Genomic DNA, 19946 nt, shown 5'->3' with positions numbered 1-19946 from the left:
TTTATTTTAATCACGGTTAACCGACCCATAACCGAACTGTTATAACCGTTAAAACCGATTAACCGAAACCGCCATGACGGATCGGTTATGGTTATGGTTATCTATTAACCGCTATATCGGTTATGGTTATGGGTTTGGCCAAAAACCGCCCCAAACCGACCCATGCACACCCCTATTTAAAACTATGAGGACTAAATTGATAAAAATACAAATTTTGGACTAAAGTGGCGAAAGTAGCAAACCACATGGACGAAAATGGCCATTAACTCTTTCAAGATTAAAAGGGTTTTAGAGATAAGGAGTTATCATTGTACAGTCTTATGAGTTACTTCTAAAAATCTTATGGATTTACTAAAGCGTTTTATATATCGTTTTGATGTAACACATTAAAATCAATGGGTTTATGTGAATCCATATTGGATCCGCCCTAATCCCTATATATAAATTAGCAAATGGTTGAAATCTCGTTGTCAGCCAGCATCACACATAGTGACACATGATGTGGAAAATCTTACGTTATACAAACTAGAAATAGCTACGTTTTGGAGTTTGAAGACAAACCATCTCTTCTCTTTCAGTGTTTACGACTTCTCTCTCTTGTTTACATATATTTTGTTACAAATGGGTCATTACTCATCGAAAAGGATGGGTGGTGTGTGTGGACTCTTCCTTCCGTTTTCTCATGATGGGTATAAATTTCATTTTTGTTCCCTCTTTTGTGGGATATTAGAAAGATTTGATGAAGGATCTTCGATGGGTTATTCTTTGACTAGAGAAGCTTTTAGCGTCGCGTGTCACAATTTGATTATCTAGTTTGTCAAAAACAACCATGAGTCTCACGCTTTTAGCCGATGAAAGCGTGACATTTGGTACTGTGATCTTGTCAAACGTTGTGATTGAAGTTTTAATTTGAAGCGTGTATTTTTAAATTTAATGAGAAGAGTTTATATATTTGAGAGAGAGAGAGAGAGAGAGAGTTGCTGATGTTGTTGCCCAGTTCGCCTGACATGTTGTCGATGCTCTACAGGACCAATCCCGAGGATTTAAATGTTGAGCCGAAAGGAAAGGCCCTTAGGCACGCCCTAATGAGTAACGATTTATGTAAACTATTTTTTTAAAACAATGATTAACGATATAACAATAAACACATAAAAATATAGTATTAAAACGACATGATATATATACTAGCTAACCGATGATTTACGAAATAAAATCTAAGAAATAGCCATCATTAAGTTTTTCGGTTCCCAAGCTCATGCCATATTAGCTATTAACTGCCATTTTTAAGCACACCAAATGCTCGTTCGATATCCTTCCACGTGCCTCTTGAACTTTTGCAAATATTATACGTTTTCACCGACCGGAGACGAATATGGGTTTATAAACACGGCCTAATCATGGTAATACACTAATACCATCAACAAGATAATATATAACTGCATTGTATGGTACTACTTCTTTCAAAAGAAGAATTAGATGCAACTCTGCTTTCAATGTTGTTGAATAATGGTGACTACTTTCAATGCCGTTGAATGTTTATATCAATCAGCAAACGGTTGAAATCTCACTGTTACCCAGCATCTCACATAATGACACTACGTGGAAAATCTTGTGTTATATATACGAACTAGACATAGCCACGTTTGTGGGGTTGGTTAGAGTTAACGTTTGAAGACACACCTTCTCTTCTCTTTCTGTATTTATGATCTCTGTCTTGTTTACATAAATTATGTTAATGGGCCATTACTCATTGAAAAGGATGGGTGGTGTGTGTGGACTCTTCCTTTCGTTTTCTCATGATGGGTATAATTTCATTTTAGTTTCTTCCCTCTTGTGTGGCATATATTAAAAAGATTTGATGAAATATGGCCGGTCCTGATATACTTAGTATTACTTTTTTGTCTTCTAACCATAACATTAGAGCATCTCCGATAGGTTATCTTCTTTGATTAGACAAACTTTTAGCGTCGCGTGTCATATTGATTAGCTAGTCGGTCAAAACTAGTATGAGAATCTCGTGATTTTGGCCGATAAACGAGAGACATTTGGTACTGTGATCTTGTCGAAAGTTGATTGATTGAAGGTTTAATTTAAAGCGTGCATTTTTAAATTTGATGAGAAGAGTTCATATATTTAAGAAAATTGAGTCAAATGACTTGAGTAAAATGTTTTTAATTGATATTCTCGTAACTAAAATCATGAGGTGGACTTTCCAGGGTCCATGCTATGCACATGCAACCAAATTCATTTATTTTATACCTCCAAGCAAACCAATGTTTGATGGTAATTTACTTTCGTATATTAACCTTAGTGTTAGCCAAAATACAATTACAACTATAAACAAATATAGAGAAATACAAAACTTTCGGATAACGGTGTTGCAAAGATTTCAAATGCATAGTTCAGTTAACAACTGAATGTAAATTGTTATATATTATATAATATAGAATCGATTATTATCAAGAAGACACAACCGCAACCATTCCCACTTTGGTGGGTGGTAAGGTGCGAAATAGGAGATCAAGGGTTTAAACATTGTATAGTGAAACATTTAGTTGTTGAAAAAAAAGAAGAAAAAGAGGACACAACCGCAAAAGCTAGAGGTTGTAAAGATAATCGAAAATGATAAGGGGATGCGCGGGTATAAATAGATGGACCGAATAAGAAAGAAATTTTTTTCGAGAAATTGAGGATGACATGTATATCGAAAGATAAGTTGTGGGAGACTGAGATGGTTTGTACATGTGAATAGGAAACAAATGACAGCTCCAATGAAAATCATGGAAACCCTCATAGTGGAAGGAAGGAGATGTAATGGCACACCCAAACTAAAATGGGATGAGTGAATTAGGCATAATTCGTTAGACTTGCAACTCTATAAGGACATGATCATGGATAAAAGTTATTAAAAACGTTAGATTAAGCTTATGAACTTTTAGAAAATTTTCCAAACCTATCTACGGTCTTAGCTTTTCATATACATGCCTTAGTGTTTTACTCTAGAAGTATATACTTTTTAAGGGCGCACATAAGTACTTATGTAGGTCCCATGCTCTTAGCTACTATAGTTTATTTACCCCTTCATGCTAGCAGTAATTACTACTATCAATTAGTAATTTTGAATGGTTGTTGCTTTAGTTTACTTAACTACATTTTATGTTATCTAATACTATGATATGTACACTTTAATAAATGGTTTTTGGAGCTGGTGGTATCATGTAAATGAATGGATTTAACATATGGTTCTTGTAAATTATTCCACGTTTTTAGCTCGTTATTCGTATCTGTTGGGAAAATAATGATTTAAACTTTATCAACTTTAATGTTTTGATTATAACTTAATTAAGGCAATGCGACATAAATAATTTTAGTTAATCATTAATAACTATATTGTCATACCCCAACCTACAACGGAAAATACCTGGGTGCAACGGATTACACGGTATTTCACAAGACACTATTAGTAATATTGACAATATCTAATTATTTAATTTCATAAAATTCAAACATACTACAATATCCAAAGCTATACAATAATCAAACATCATAATTAGAATTCAAGTAATTTGTTGATATCCTAAGTCCATAATCTACTTGTTTGATCTTCAATCATCTCATGTAGCAACCTGCATCATGTGTAAAAATAGATATATTTTTTAACAAAATTGTTAGGTGAGCAATCATAAGATTTTAATATGTATAAGTAACTAAATTACAATTCAATGCAGATGTGGTAATTACAACTATTAATTGAAACAATAACAATCAACACATAATAATAATAATAATAATCCGTTCAGCTATTTATCACTAGGCCACGCGCCGTGTAAGAACACCCTATCTATCCACACCGCGCGGGGAGGGTGGTTCACATGATCTTTGACTTTCACATAAATGACCCCTGCAGTTTGGTATTTGGTCATTTCGCGTTAAAACTTTATATTTTAGGTGTTTTATCAATTTGTAATGAATTGTAACAATACCAACACATGATAAATGAATAAAATAAACTTTTTTTAACAAAATCATGACCCGAATTATAATACGACTCGGTTAACTGAAATGGAAAAATTGTGCCTTATGTCACGCACATGTTCTTTAACTAGAGATGAGATCGATACCGTATCTGGACCCGTGCACGTACCCGAAGTACCCGTACCTAAAATCAGTAAATTTGGGTACCCGTACTGAGTGAGTTCTAGTTAATCAGAAAACATACATTACATTCACATACTTACTTATACGTATCCGAAAATACATATTACTTACTTAACCTGTTCATCTTTCTTTCGTTCATACATAAGTATGTACCTTCATTCTTACTTTCATTCTTTATTTCTTTCATACTTCCATGTTTTAATCTTACTTTACATACATACTTATACATTTTAAAGAGCATTACGCCCTACTTTCTCAAGTATTATTAGGGCCTGGTTCCCTTTCTGCCTCGGATATTATTAGGGTCCCGTTCCCTTCTTCCTCGAGTATTATTAGGGTCCGGTTCCCTTCTACCTCGAGGATTATTAGGGCCCGGATCTTCTTTCCATACAACCATACACACTTTTCTATATATATATATATACATATATTCATACATACTCTTAACATTTTCTATAGCATTCATACATCATTTATAAAACAATCACACATCATACACTTACCACTTAAGGTAAGTGTATTAACTAATCACATCGAGTATACATAGCCACGAAAACATAACAAGGAAATGGGGCTAAAACTCACCTGGGTTTGATTCCTTTCAGAGTTAATAGTAACTTCTTTCCTTAACTGGGCGCGGCTAACTGTATAAAAATTACAAGTATTAGTTAACTAGCCCTAACTAGATCATACTTCTATGTTTATGTAACCCCTAGTTAAAGGGGTCCGGGGGCAGCGCCCTGACAGCGGGGTCTAAGGGCAGCAGCACCTAGCAGGGTCTCTGAGGGGCAGAGCCTGTGGCTGGGTAAACACGTTTTTCCTAAACGCGTTTTTCCTCGATTTCGGTCGTCGTGTTTGGTCGGGTTTTGGTCGTTTATGATCTAGGTAGGCTCGGGTGGTTCATAAACGGATTGTGGTGACCTTTAAGCTCGTTTATCAACCGACTAACCACCCGTTTCGTTTCAAGATCTAGAATTCGACGAACCACACGACGCCACGTGGTTGCTGTGTCGAGTATTATATTATTGGCTCAGTTGAGAGGTTCAATAATCTACCTTCGGATTGCTTCGGAACGGATTAGAGAGCGGTGTAGAGAGTGTTTGGCTTATGTGTGTGTTTTTTATGTTGTAGGCTAGTGTGTAGAATGGATGGAGATGAGAATGATTAGGGTTTAAGGGATATTTATACTCCCTAAGCCCATGGACCTTAAGCTCATATTTATCTAATTTCATGATTTAATTCCATCTATTTTAACCCACAATCCTTTTATCATCATTATTATATTATTATTATTCTAATAACTTAAATTAATTCCAACGTAAATAATGTTATAATATTATTCCTAGAAATTCGGGATGTTACAGTGTTAAACTTGTAACTCCTAAGTTGGAGAAAGTTTAAAAAATAATGGTTATGATTACCATTTATTGATTAATAAATAAAGACAATGATATGTTTTTATTGTTATGTTTTAAGATTTGGAGACTAATTTCCTTTGTTTCCTTATTGTACTCATGATACAAGCTATAAAATATTTTAACTTTTCATTTATCTCATATATCTTTGTTAGTTTTCGTATGTTTTTGTATTTGATTTTAAATAAGTTATAATTTCTTTTAATTCATGTATAATTATTATTTATATATATATACAACATTTGTATTTCATTAAATTTAAATGATTTTACATATATATTACGTTTTATATATGTTCCATCCGTTTGTAATACATGTATTATCCTAGTTTATAATATAGTTAGATATGCCAAATCTCAAATTCAAAATAAAAAAATATAATGCTCAAATTAACACCAAAGGTCAAGTTATTCTACAAAGGGGGCAAAATGAGAAGGGTGATAATGATTTCTAATAAAAAACACCTTAAAAAAATAAAGAAAAGTTGATTAAAAAAATTGTAACTCAAAATTTAATATAAAAAAAAGAAAATTGTAAAAACGTAAAAATGTTTCACCGTCTTACTCGTTCTCAAAAATGAACAATAAAAAATAAAAATAAAACTCGAAAAATACACAATGTTAAGGAAAAAACATCATTGTGCCTTTTATTTATCATTGTATTTTGTGTTTATTTTCGTCATTGATTGTGTCTTTTTTTCTTTGACATTGTGTTTTTTTTCTAGATATCGTGTTATATTATTCAACATTGTGTTATATTTTGTTCGTCATTGTGTTAAATTTTGCGACCTATTGTGTATTTTTTTTATTTATCATTGTGTTGTTTGTTCATTTTAGGCATTGTGTCTTTTCGTCGGTGTTTTTTTTTTAATTGAGAATGCCGGGGGAAACATTTTGGTTTTTTAACTTTTTTCATTTTTTTTATATTTTGATTTATGATTTTTTTTTGTTTTGAATTATTTGTTAAGGAAAATTTTATGTGATCACAAATCATGCTTACACTTATCATTTTTGTCTCTCATTGTAATTTAACTTTACCCTAACACCAAAACAAAATAATAATTCAACTAATATATAAATGAATACCAAAAACAAAAATATTAATGAAACCAAAAAATATTAATTTATTAGTATATAAATTTATTAATAACGCTTAAAAAAGATAGCCCGCAGAAAGAGCGGGCGCCTTACTAGTTGTAAATATATACAATTCGTAACATAGAATAGTTACAAAACCGAATATAATCTTAGAAGTGTATGGACGGTGGTGGTGGTGGATGGTGAGTTTTGGGTTGTGGCGGTGGACAATGGTGGTGGTAGACGGCGGTGGACGATGGTGCTAGCGGATGGTGGGTAATGGGTGGTGGTGGTGGATGGTGGTGGTGGACAGTCAATGTATGTGTGGTGTTTAATCTTCTGCATACAATAGAAGATCTTACAAGTGGATGAACCAAGTTTTCATAAAGAAGAGTTTACACATACATTTTTTAATGAAACCTCTTCAAAAAAATTAAACAATCTACAAATGACAATGTATACACATGGTCTACGTGATATAGACAAAACAGCCTACACAAACTCTTTTTAGAAATCCAAGAACCATCTAACTAACCTCGCTCAATTTGTTTATATTCATTATAACAATTTTCTTTATACGTTGTGTATTATAGTAATATACTTTATATTTTCCTAATTTACCATACTTCCTTTAGGGTATTCACATTTATTCCCTATTTTCAATTCTATTTTTAAATTAAGGGAAACTAAAAATACATAGAAAATAGCTCTCTATCCTATCCCTCATATTTTTATGGGAAAGCTACCCAAACCCCAAAATTTGCTTATTAGTATGCATCTCTCAAATATGTTTTATTAGAGCATTTAGATAATCTTTCATATCTCTATCTCTATAATTATATTAAAAAACACTACATTTTCTCTCTCATATATAATTAAATAATATTTTTTACATCTTTATCATTATCATTTCTCTCTCCTCCATTCACAACCACTTTCAAATATATTAAAAAATAAATAGATAATGAACAGTGTTTCTCCTAATTTACTCAAAATTTGCCCATATCTTTAAATTTTCTCTCTTCTCCACTCACAACCACTCACCATTCTCTAAATACTTTTAAAGATTTCTCTCACAAAAATTTTAAAGAACCAGATGTGAATGCTCTTAGTACTTTCTATGAAAGGATTGAGTAGAAGAGAGAATAAAAATAATTAAAAAAATAATAGAGAATAATATTTTAATTGAATAGAGTTAATATGGGGAATGAAATGTAGGAGTTCTGAAAAGTGAAACAAATTTAGAAAAGTATGATTTTTAGTTTAGGATCACGGGGGAGTGGCGTGAAATGTGAATGCTCTTATTCGTTATTTCTTAAGTAATTTATATACAAGTCTTGTCGTATCATTACCTAGGGGTTTAATGGTATGGTATTTGTCCTTCCAAAAATGAGGTGATTGGTTTAAATTCTTAAAACTAAAAGATTAGGGGTATGTTTGGTTGGGGGAATTGAATGAAGGAGGAATGGAATGAAAGAATGAATTGATTGAACAAGTAAATGGAATGACTCATTACCATTCATTTGTCATGTTTGGATCATCTATAGGAATTGAATGAATTATTATTTTATGTTGTTTGGTAGCGATTTTTTTAACAAAAACGTATGAATGAAATAGAAATAACAAAAATACGCTTATCTAAAAAAATTGCAATGAAGATGGTGGTGCGAGCGACGATGATGGTGGTGGTCAGGCAGTGACAATGATTGTGGTGGTGGTAGCAGTGGCGATGGTCATGGTGGTAGCGGTGACGATGTCGGTCAGGTGGTGGCGGCGACTGTAGCGGTGGCGGCGGTGGTGGAGGTTGTCACATGGTGTTGTCTAGAGAGTAAGGTGGAAGAGGAATGAAATGAAAAAAAGAACAAGGGGTGGGAAGGAATGGATTTGATGGAATGAGATTCCTTACCAAACACCTTTTTTTCATTCTCTCGCAATGACTCATTTCATTCCTCTTTTCATTCGTGCCTAATAAACGCTACCTAGGGGTATGGATTAAAAGGAAATGGAATGGATTAGTGAAGTTAATAAAAAAGTAAATGAAATAAATCATTACCATCATTTGTAAATAGGTTTAAAGTCAAAAAGAAAATTGTCTTCTCATTCGATGAAATTGAAAGATACGTTTTGAAGGGCAAAATCGCCTAAAAGCTAGATTAAACTTTGATGAGGAAGTGACATCTAAGGCTTCTTCAACACATTCTACGGAGACACATTTGGAAAATGTAGTACGAGAGACCCGAATGACAATGGGACTTGCGGAACTCATCGGTTTCAGGGTGCTGAGGACAGGAAGCAGTGAGGCTCTACAACCTGATTTTAGGAGAAAATGTGCCAACCATTATCCAATGAATTTCCTAACTTACTATTTAATGAGATTTGACGATGAAAAAAAGGGGGAATATGTTCGTTTACTTAAAAGCATTCACATTTAATCCATCAAAAATATGTAAGTAAATTTTTATAATGTAGAGTGTGATTTAGGGTGTTATGAGTGGAGGTGAGAGAAATGCAATGATTTTTTTTTTATATTTGAAAAGTTATTGTTCATGGCATATAATTTTTTATTATATTTTGAAAGTGGTTATGAGTGAAAGAAAGAGAAATGATAATGATAAAGGTATAACAAACTATTATTAATTGAAAAGAAGAGAGAAAATGTAGTGATTTTTATTGTAATTTTGGATTTAGAGATAGACGATTGGATGAAAATGCCCTTGGAGAAAGCATAACTTAGGTGTTAGGGGGTGTTTGGTACAGAGAAAAAGAATGGGAAGAAATGGAAAGAGATATGGGAGAGAAATGGAATTGGAGAGAAATAGAAATGGGTGGAGAATTGACAATCATTTCCTTTGTTTGGTACAATAGAGAAATGGGTGGAGAAACGGGAGCAGAGACGTGATTAGGGTTCCGCCTCGGCATCATCATGGTGGAGAAATGGTGGCTCAGAGACGCGTCGCAACACCGCGAACGGAGTAGAGCGTCATCATCATCGCCGCGCAACATCAACACCGCGATTTAGGGTTCCGCCTCGCAACACCGCCTCGCGATTTAGGGTTTCGTTTTGGCTCAGAGACGCGAACGGACGTGGCTGCGGCGTCGGCCGCCGTGCCGGACGTCGGCATCATCATCACCATCGCCGGTCGGAGCATCATAATCATCATACGCGAACGGAGTAGAGCAGAGACGCGATTTAGAAGCAGAGAGAATTCCATTTCTCTTCCAAATGGAGAGAATTGGATTTCTCTACTTTTTGCCTACACCCAATTCTCAGAGAAAACCAATTCTCCGCCCAATTCTCCGCCTAATTCTCCCAAACAAGAAAAACCTAATTCTCCACCCTCAAATCTCTCTACCAAACACCCCCTTAGTGTAATTTAAGAAACTAAAAAAGGTGTTCGTTTGCCTACATGGTAAGTGATGCCAAAGTTTATTCTTTTTTATGGGTGGAAAATAGTAGCAGAAGGTTAAAATTGTTTAGGTTGTACAAGTTTTATTATTTTAGTTTTCCTTTGTAAGTTTTATATTCGTTGTTGGTTTATAATTCATATTTATCTTTTCTTTATATTTTATGAGTTGTTTGCTTCTTGCTCGAGGTTCCCAAATTTTCTAATAAGATTGGCCTTTAAAAAAAGTTAACTAATTGGAATGGAAAGAATCATTAGTTTATGTTGTTTCGCAGACACAAAATTAAGCAGAAATGAATACAAATGACAAAAATTCTCATAACTTAAAAATTACCAAAACAAAAATTGGTAATGACGCTGGCGGCAGTGGCGGGTGGCGGCGGTGGTGGTAGTGACGCTGGCAGCGATGCTGATTGTCTGGTGGCGGTAATGGCGGTTGTAACGACGTCAATGCTGGTGAGGCAGGTGGTGGAGACAACGGTCAGGTGGTGATATCAAGAAAGAAAGGTGAATGAGAAATGAATTGAAAAAAAGAAAAGAAAAAAAAAGAATGAGGTGGGAAATGAATGATTTTAGGAGAATGAGATTTCTTATGTAAAAGTTGATTCTATTGTATTAACCAACCATATATCAATTTTCTTTGTTCCATAATCCATAATGATCCACTAGGATAGAGCCCCTGTGATACAATAGTGGCTAAAAAATAAAATAAAAAAGTTAAATTTAATAATATACATAATAACATATCTTATGGTTTCGTACGATCCTAAAATCGTAAATTAATAACAATAATTTGTATTTGTATCTTAAAAGAAATCAAAATAGAAGGTTGTTAATCTATAGCAATTAAGAAAAAAAGAAGGCAAAAATTAATTTATTCTAGTTGAGTTTGTAAGCCACACACATCTTAAAAACAAACAACATGCTTTTCATTTTTATCAAAAATGAATAATACATATAGATTTTATTAAATTTATGTGGTCCGTTCCACTAAACCTGTCATGTCTACATACAAAACGTCACATAGGAGTTTAGGTGGAAATATTTTTGTTGAAATAATAATAATAACAATAATAATAAATTAAATACAAAAAAACTTGGCCATGTACGCTTACGTACAAAACGTTACATAGGAGTTTTGGTGGAAATATTTTTGTTGAAATAATAGCAATAATAATAAAAACAAGAAAACTTGGCCATGTACGCTTCAAGTCTCAACTACCAAACAATCAAATTCCAACACGTTATTTATAGGGGACATTAATGATAAAAAGAGGCAGGAAATATATCACGAAGTTGGAGAGAGGAGAAGAGTTAATCAAAGAAGGTAATTTTATCTATATTTATAATCTATTTTATACTTATTTTTTATTCATAAATCTTGTTTGGACTAACATGATAATTTAATATATATCTTTATAAGCTTTCTAAATATCATATAGAGTTAAATATGGTTTTTTTTGTTTGATTTGACTGAAATTCTGATTGGAAATCAATTATTTATTTATTTATTTATTTTTGCCTTATTCTTATTCTTAGGAGCCATTAGCTGAAATTGAAAAACTTTTCTTTTAAGTATTGTCTTTGATGGAATGAAAATTGGAAAATACAAGCGGGTTGACCCGCACGTTGTTATGCTACTTGGTAATATATTTAGCGAAACGTTGAACACAATTAATTAATCATGGAACATGTAATTTTATTAACTTGGAAAATATGGCACCATTTTAAACTCCTGGAGAGGAGGGGGTGGTTTGAGCCCCAGTTTCCTGCTCATAGATAAACTTGAACACAAATCCTTTGGGCTAAAATTCAGATACAATTATCATTCAGTATTTTTTTTTTAATAAGTATTAATCTGATTCAATAATAGTTTGGATTATTAAAATCCAATTTTCTATTAACTCAACTACGTGTTATATTAAGGCAATAAGAGATGATATTTGAGTTAAGCGTTTGTTCCCTAAATTTTTACATTTGAAATCGATAGGAATTTGTCGACATTTTAGGTGCAGTTTTCACAATAATGAAGACCAATCTTAATGAACTTTTGCTCTTCTAGTAAAATGCAAAAATATTGTTGACATTTGCTCGAATGTTAAAATTTAGAATTCTAATCATAGAGTGGTCAATCGATGATGAATCTTGTAACATTGAAAATCAAAATTGTTGTGTATCCAATGTTTGGTTTGAGCAACATCACCAAATTGCTTCGATATAGCCTTTTGGGTTGATTTACGTTATATGTCACGGCTTAATTAGTAGAGAGAAATACGCTCATTTGAAGAACCTTGAGAAAGCATATGAGGACTTGATTCCTTTAAAAGCATACCTTATAGACTACAAGTCCCTTTGTGCAACCATTGTGGATGTGATGGTGTCTTCCATATTGCGAATCCTGGTCCACCTATTTTTGCACCAGTCTTTAAGGTAAGTTCGACTAGTCATAGAAATGTTTTCAATCACTTAATTGATAAATTTTGTTAATATTTTTAATTGAAAAAACCCATGTCATTGTCACATACGTATCATGAATAAAATAAAGACACCAACTAAGGGTGTTTATCGAATCGAATAACGAATTTTCAAGTTAATCGAATCGAATCATTCGAATAATTTATTTTTTTGTTGGTATTGGTATTCGATTCATATTCGTTTAAAAGTTGGATTATTCGATTCGTATTCGTATACATCCCATATTCGAAATTCGATTCTATTCGTATTTGAAACTAGAATTCGAATAAATTTGAATTGATTCAAGTTCACATATGTCAAAAACTTCAAAAATCATAATCATCAATGTAAAACACGTAAATATAAGTTTAAATTAGCTACAATACCACATGAAAATAAGTTGAAAATTAAGTATTGACAAAATTAAGAAACATCAGTATGGGTTATTGGGATGTATTATTATGTTTTGACATTTATTATTTAAGGATTTGACCCAAATTAATAAATTAAATATATATTCGTGAATTCGTATTCGATCACTATACTCGAATACGAATCGAATCAAATTCGAATATTTTGAAATCGAATTCGAATCGAGTCGAATTTCGAATATTTCGAGTTCGAATCAAATTTTGAGCACCCCTAACACCAACAAATTAAATTGATGACATCATAGCATTGGAATATGACACCAGGTTAATTTCCTGTGAAGTTTTAACTTTTATTATAAGAGGGTATGCATTATGTTTTAAATTTGATTTACGTATGTATGATACTTAGAAAATGTTTTGGGACGTGTGTGAATTTCTTTTAGTAGTTTAGATTTAATTATTATTTTATTTTAAAAAAAATTTGATATTAAATAATTCCAACTATATTCAATTGAAAAATAAAAGTTCAAACTTAAAATTTGTTTGATAAAGGTCTGAAACTAAATGCATATTTGTTTTCAACGTTCCACGAATACAAATGTCTAACTTCATTTGTCTTATGCTAAGATGGTGTGCATTGTTGTAAAAAAAAACATCTTAGGTGGCTTAAAAGTTGGCCCCATCCCCACCCTTCTTCATCCCCTCCATCGTCACCCTCCATCTTCCTTCTTCTTTATACCTTTCCCCATTATCCATGTCCCACCTCCCATCATCACATCACCACTGAAGATGGTAAATGGGTTGGGTTGGGTTGGGTTGGGTCGAAACGGATCATGGGTTGAAACGAGTAACTTAAAAGGGGGTTGTTTTGGTTCGGGTCGGAACGGGTTAGGGTCAACAGGTTCGGGTTAGAACGGGTCAAAACGGGTTTGGGTCAAAACTCGTTTAAGTGATTTTTCATTTCATTTCAGCACGTAACAGCTCGTTTAAGCGATTTTTCAGTTCGTTTCAGCGCGTAACAGCTCGTTTAAGCGATTTTTTCAGTTCGTTTAATCGCGTAACAGCTCGTTTAAGCGATTTTTCAGTTCGTTTCATCGCATAATAGCTCGTTTAAGCGCGCTTAACAGCTCGTTTAAGCGATTTTTTAGTTCGTTTCATCGCGTAACAGCTCGTTTAAGCGATTTTTCAGTTCGTTTCATCGCGTAACAGCTCGTTTAAGCGATTTTTCAGTTCGTTTCAGCGCGTAACATCTCGTTTAAGCGATTTTTCAGTTCGTTTCAGCGTGTAACAGCTCGTTTAAGCGATTTTTCAGTTCGTTTCAGCGCGTAACAGCTCGTTTAAGTGATTTTTCAGTTCGTTTCAGCGCGTAACAGCTCGTTTAAGCGATTTTTCAGTTCGTTTCAGCGCGTAACAGCTCGTTTAAGCGATTTTTCAGTTCGTTTCAGCACGTAACAGCTCGTTTAAGCGATTTTTCAGTTCGCTTCAGCAATTTTTAGTTCGTTTCAGCACGTAACAGCTCGTTTAAGCGATTTTTCAATTCGTTTTAGCATCTAATAGCTCGTTTAAGCGATTTTTCAGTTCCTTTCATCACTTAACAGCTTGTTTCAGCATGTTTTTGTTTCGTTGTTGTCGACTTTTCAGTTTCGGTTAATTTGTCTATTTTTTTTGAACGAAGACAACGGACGAAACGTTTTAGTTTTTTTACATTTTTTGTTTTTGTTTTATTTTTTGAGTTATGATTTTTTTATTAATTTTTTTTGAATATTTTTTATGGTTTCTATTAAGATCAAAATCCCTCAAAAAAAATTCAAAAAAAAACAAATAAAAAATCATAACTCAAAATATAAACGAATAACGAAAAAAGTAAAAAAACTAAAATATTTTCGCCGTTATCCTCGTTCATAAAAAAAACGACAAATTAACCGAAACCGAAATGTCGACGAAAACGAATCAAAAACCTTAATCGACCCGTCTAGTGCGAAAACTCGAAATAAACCGAAACCCAACCCGTCCAGTGCTAAAACTCGTGTCGGCACGAAAGCTGATCCGAGCCGAAACCTAAACCGATATCGTTCCAATCTAAAACCCGTTTTAACCCAAACATGTCACTTTTCCTTAAGACACTAACCCACATCAACCCATGTAGTTAAATTTGTCAACCCATTTTGACCCAAAAATAAGAATGTGGAATTTCAAGTGACCCATTTTAACCCATTTAATTAAAACCTATGACCCAAATCAACCCATTTGAATTTTAAAACAACCCAAATTGACCAATTTGGAATAGTTTGGGTCAAGGTTGCCACCCCTAATCACCACCAACATGCAACCACGCATCACCATCGCAACCTTCGGAAAATCACCACCAGAAGCCACCTTTTTTCTTCATCTACCTTTTTCTTCGTCTGCCACCTGATGGAGGAGGATTCGGCTATTGGTGAGGTGAAAATCAGAGGAAATTGAATGGTTGGTGGGTCTAGTAGCCATTGAGCTCCATGAAAATGGTTTGATCTGGAAGATGTAGAGGATTGAATCTTGAGCGGGGTTAGGTTGTTGAGTAATCAGTTGGTACATAGAAGTAATTATAGTGATGAAGAACAAGGAAGATGGATGGTGATGGGGTAGGAGATGACACACTGGTGAACAGTGGCGGATCTAGAAAAATACTTCAGGGGTAACCCGAAACAAATTAGTCGTGGAGCCGTCGATTGGGGGGGGGGGGGGGGTTTGAGTTGTCGATTTATCCCTAAATGTTAAAAACAAAATCGGGTTGGTTCGTGTTACATAATGAATAGATAAAAATCCAATTTTCTAATAAATAATAAAAACATGTCTATTATCATTAAAAATTCATAATTAAATAAAATATTTTAGCACTAGTCTCTCAGAGTTTTTATAACAATACACGGGTATGCCAAAAACATTTTATCAAGTATCTTATGCTTACTTTTTCGTATATTCTTTAATTGGTTTACGCTAATAACAAACATTTCTAATAACTAAACCTCTTTACCTCTTTTGATAATGATTATTGGTATTCTAAAAATATGTTAAATACTTACTATTATGTCTGTTTATAAGATAGTTGAAATATTTGTAAATAAATAAAAATGTCATCAAATTTAGAAAAAAAAGAACTAAATTAAAATCAATAAATTATATGATAGGTTACTAGAATAATAAACTCTTTATTTTTTAATTTTGATACTGAATTACTAATTATAACCTATTACTTATAAATAAAAATTAAATATAGTAAATGTTAAATGAGGTTTCCACCAACTTTAGTGTTGCCATTTTACACTCTTTAAATTTCCAAGTCCAACCATTAATGTAAAGACTTTTGTTTTTTCTTCTTTTTCTTTATTTTTTTTTTACTTTCTTCTACAACAATATGCATTTCTATGAATATCATGCTTGCTCCTGCAACCTACAATTCCACGACGGAAAAGAAATCCGGTAATACAAACTTTACAATTCACTTTCTCTTCGTCTCAGGGGTAACCCGTATGTAAAACATAGAAGAAAAAAAAAAGTTTACACTAATTTTGGACCTTACCGACAAGGTTGAGGGGTAACCGGGTAACCCGGGTTACCCCTCAACCCTTCATAGATCCGCCCCTGCTGGTGAAGCTTTGACAAGAACGCCAGAGTGGTCGGACCCAAAATGTATTAACAAAATCATGAAGGGGGGGGGGGCTCAAAATTTTGGTAGAAAACAGATAAACTTACACTACATATAAACACTTTTTAGACAAAAAACGGCTAAACTTACACAGCTGCATGAAAAAACAGTGGGGGGAGGGGGCTGGCCCTCACTAAGCTTCCCCCTGGAGATGACGAAGAAGGTAGGGACTTGGGCCCATTTTTATGCCACCACTACATAAGACTAACGAAGTTAACCAATCGTTAGTCGGGAACTATTGAAAACAAATATGCCATTAGTTTTGACCGTCATCAGTTAAATGTTAGGTTAAAACTGTTATTTATCAATAAGAAATAGTTAGGATTGTTTAAAAATTATAACCAATTTTACTTATTTTCCCCATAATTTGTAAGAATAAATGGGGGACGACTAATATTTTCCCATAATTTGTAAGAATTTTTTTAAAATGGCGCAAGACTAATAGTTTTGTAATGTTGCATATATCTTTTTGTTGCTTTCTTAATAGTTAATGCTTAATGACTTGTTCGTTATATTTTGCAGCAAAATCCAAGAAAGTCCAAAAAAACCTAGAATTCTATGCCTCCATGGACATGGGTCAAATGCTCTATTACTTAAAGAACACTTTAATAATTGGCCAGACTATGTACTAGAAAAGATGGATCTTGTATTCATTAATGGTCCATTCCCCATAATTGACGAAACATCGGATATTGAGCGCTTCGAATGGTACACCATGGAAAAGGTAAATCTACACATATGAACCTACAATCAAAATGACTAAATGATCCAGGTCTTATAATATCGTAGATCCAAAAATGGTCTTGCTAAACCATATTTATCGGGCATTAATCATTGTTTTATGACAACTACACATGTGATAAGAGGGAAGGGGTATTCACGGAGTCATGGGTACTGCCCGTGTATCAACCAATTCTACATTGGCACCTTATTTTTACCATCGACTATCCACAAACCACAAAAGTATTAGCATTGCCTACCCACAAATAACAATACATAGTTTCCTAAAAAACCTAAGAATAGATCTGGACCTTTTGATCAAAGTAGTTGGACTTAACTGCATGATTGGTCCATGTGGTTTATAGATATTGCGCTCTTGATCCTCAAACTAAATAATTACAAAGTTAATTCTTATAGTTATAAACTTATTACTAAGGTGATCCAAATATATGAATTTTATAACTACGGTAGTTCTTACTTATTAACGCCGTTAAAATATGACTTAAATCCATATAATGTTACCAACTACCCTCAATAAAAAAAAACTTAATAAATGATTAATTATTGTTTTAAAATTAATCATATATTTGAGTTTTCTTTTATTATTGGGGTGGTTTGGTAATTTTATATGGATCTAATTGAAAAATTGAACGGTGTTAACGAGTAAGGATCACCGTAGTTACAAATTTCATACATCTGAACCATCTTAGTAATAAGTTTATAACTATAAGAATTAAGTTTGTAATTATTTAAGTTTGAGGATCAAATGTGTAATACTTGAAAACACGGGGACCAACCATGTAGTTAAGTCAAGTAGTTAATGGTTTAAATTAGGGCTGACAATTGGGTACCTGTTAAAGACACGATAAGACCTGTTATCAAAAAGTGTGGTATGTGATTTTTCTATTTTCGTAAATAATTGAAATTAGCAGGCTAGACTCCCTCATTATCCCTTATTGGTACACAAAACTTAAAACTGTCTTATATTCATGACATATAAAGTGGTTAAACGACTCGTATTCAAGTTTTTATAAATGTGTCACGCGCGTCGCCCCTTACTTGTTAAACATGTTAAGATACGAATTGTCAGCCTAGTTTAAATCTATAGTGTGCTAAAAACCGTATAGTGTCTAGTGTCCTATTTACATGGAAGCATTTATTTTAAGTCTTCATACCCTTCTTAATAAAATTTGATTTCTTATTTAAACCTTTACACACACACACACACACATATATATATATATATATATATATATATATATATATATATATATATATATATATATATATATATAAACTTGCATATGATAATGCATGGATAATGATTTGTTTAAGTGCTCCTATTAACTTAAGGTGAACACGACCTCTGAAAATTTTGAGGAGGGCATAACATACATAGAAGATCGCATGATTGAGCTTGGTCCATTTGATGGAATGCTCGGTTTTTCTCAGGTAAAATACGTTCATGATTAACTTAAACACACATAACTCAAGGTTGTAATAAAATAACAAAAGGTCTATTTATGAATATTATATCTAACTCGGTGGCAAACTCTGTTTTGGAGTGCCAAGAAACAACCCATTGTGTCGAGGTCTAGTTGCGAATCAAAATATTGGGCTATGACTAATACAACAGTTGAGATCATATGGTTTGCACACTTCCCTCGGGAGCTCCATGCATTACCTCCCAATCCTCCCACACTTCTATGTGACAACAAAAGTGCTATGGTTCTTATGTCAAAAGTCGGTGTCCCATAAACGGGCTGAATATATCGACAATGAGCACCATTTGTTTTTTTCTTCATCAGGACCTCTATTTGAACACTTTCGCACATAATATACTGCAAATTATGTAACCAACTGTATACATGGTAGCATAAGAATAAGAAAACTTGTTATTATAGCATAGAGATTATCTACTCATTTAAAGGAGATTTGTACCCTATTTATTCGTGTAAACAAAACCATAAAACACTATTAGAAAAAGAGATATTTTTCTACAATTAAATTTGTAGAAAATTTGTTGGAAAATCCAGTTTCTAACAGTTTTCCAACAAAAAGTTACGTTGGAAAAACACATGCTTGAAAAAACGTTTTCAACCGTTTTCCAACAACTTTTCTTACAAAATTGCTACAAAAACATGTGGTTGTAAACTTACTACAACTTTCCTACAAAAACTATTTTGACTTAACATAATGTTTATTTGATAATATTGTAGCAAAGTTGGAGTTTATTTTTCTTTGTTAAAAATCTGTTGGAATTATTTGTCGTATGAAATTTGTAGGAAATTTTTGTGAGAAAATAACTTTTTTTCTAGTATTGAAAATATGAACCGTTGATGAAAAATAAATTGTTTAGATATTCTTCTTGTACAAAAATATTTAGTGTTGTGTTATAAACAGGGAGCATTTGTAGTAGGTGCAGGGGCGTAGCCAGCCTTAAGGGAATGGGTTCGGCCGAACCCATACAAAATTTTGTTTTAGTGTTATATATTAGTGTATTTTGACATCGAACCCGTAGAAATTTCAACATCGAACCCGTAGAAAACCCAAATATAAGTGGTAAACAGTCGGTCTTTTATCCCTTAAAAATTTTCGAACCCGTAGGAAAAAATTTCTGGCTACGCCACTGAGTAGGTGCACTACCAGGAATGCAGGAACAT

At 33.2% G+C, this 19946-nt stretch overlaps 2 protein-coding genes across 2 annotated transcripts in view; both read left to right on the top strand.

The window, feature by feature from the left end:
- Window positions 1-19353, top strand: part of LOC143582101 (uncharacterized) — a 51768-nt gene extending 32415 nt beyond the window's left edge. Inside the window, exons 2-3 of the mRNA XM_077064739.1 lie at window positions 17086-17287; window positions 18637-19353. Coding sequence (XP_076920854.1) covers window positions 17086-17287; window positions 18637-18756 — 322 coding nt within the window. The 3' untranslated portion in view covers window positions 18757-19353. The remainder of the gene's footprint in view (window positions 1-17085; window positions 17288-18636) is intronic.
- Window positions 19354-19671: 318 nt separating this feature from the next.
- LOC143582102 (uncharacterized) overlaps window positions 19672-19946 on the top strand; it is a 34456-nt gene continuing 34181 nt past the window's right edge. The window contains exons 1-2 of the mRNA XM_077064740.1: window positions 19672-19702; window positions 19921-19946. Coding sequence (XP_076920855.1) covers window positions 19935-19946 — 12 coding nt within the window. The 5' untranslated portion in view covers window positions 19672-19702; window positions 19921-19934. The remainder of the gene's footprint in view (window positions 19703-19920) is intronic.

Source organism: Bidens hawaiensis, unplaced genomic scaffold (assembly GCF_021521415.1).
Source record: "Bidens hawaiensis isolate Kalapana, Puna unplaced genomic scaffold, B.hawaiensis_p1.1 tig00031452_1, whole genome shotgun sequence".
In the NCBI taxonomy this organism is placed as follows: Eukaryota; Viridiplantae; Streptophyta; class Magnoliopsida; order Asterales; family Asteraceae; genus Bidens; species Bidens hawaiensis.
Note: the sequence above shows the minus strand (reverse complement) of the source record. Positions and strands in the feature narration are given on the sequence as shown.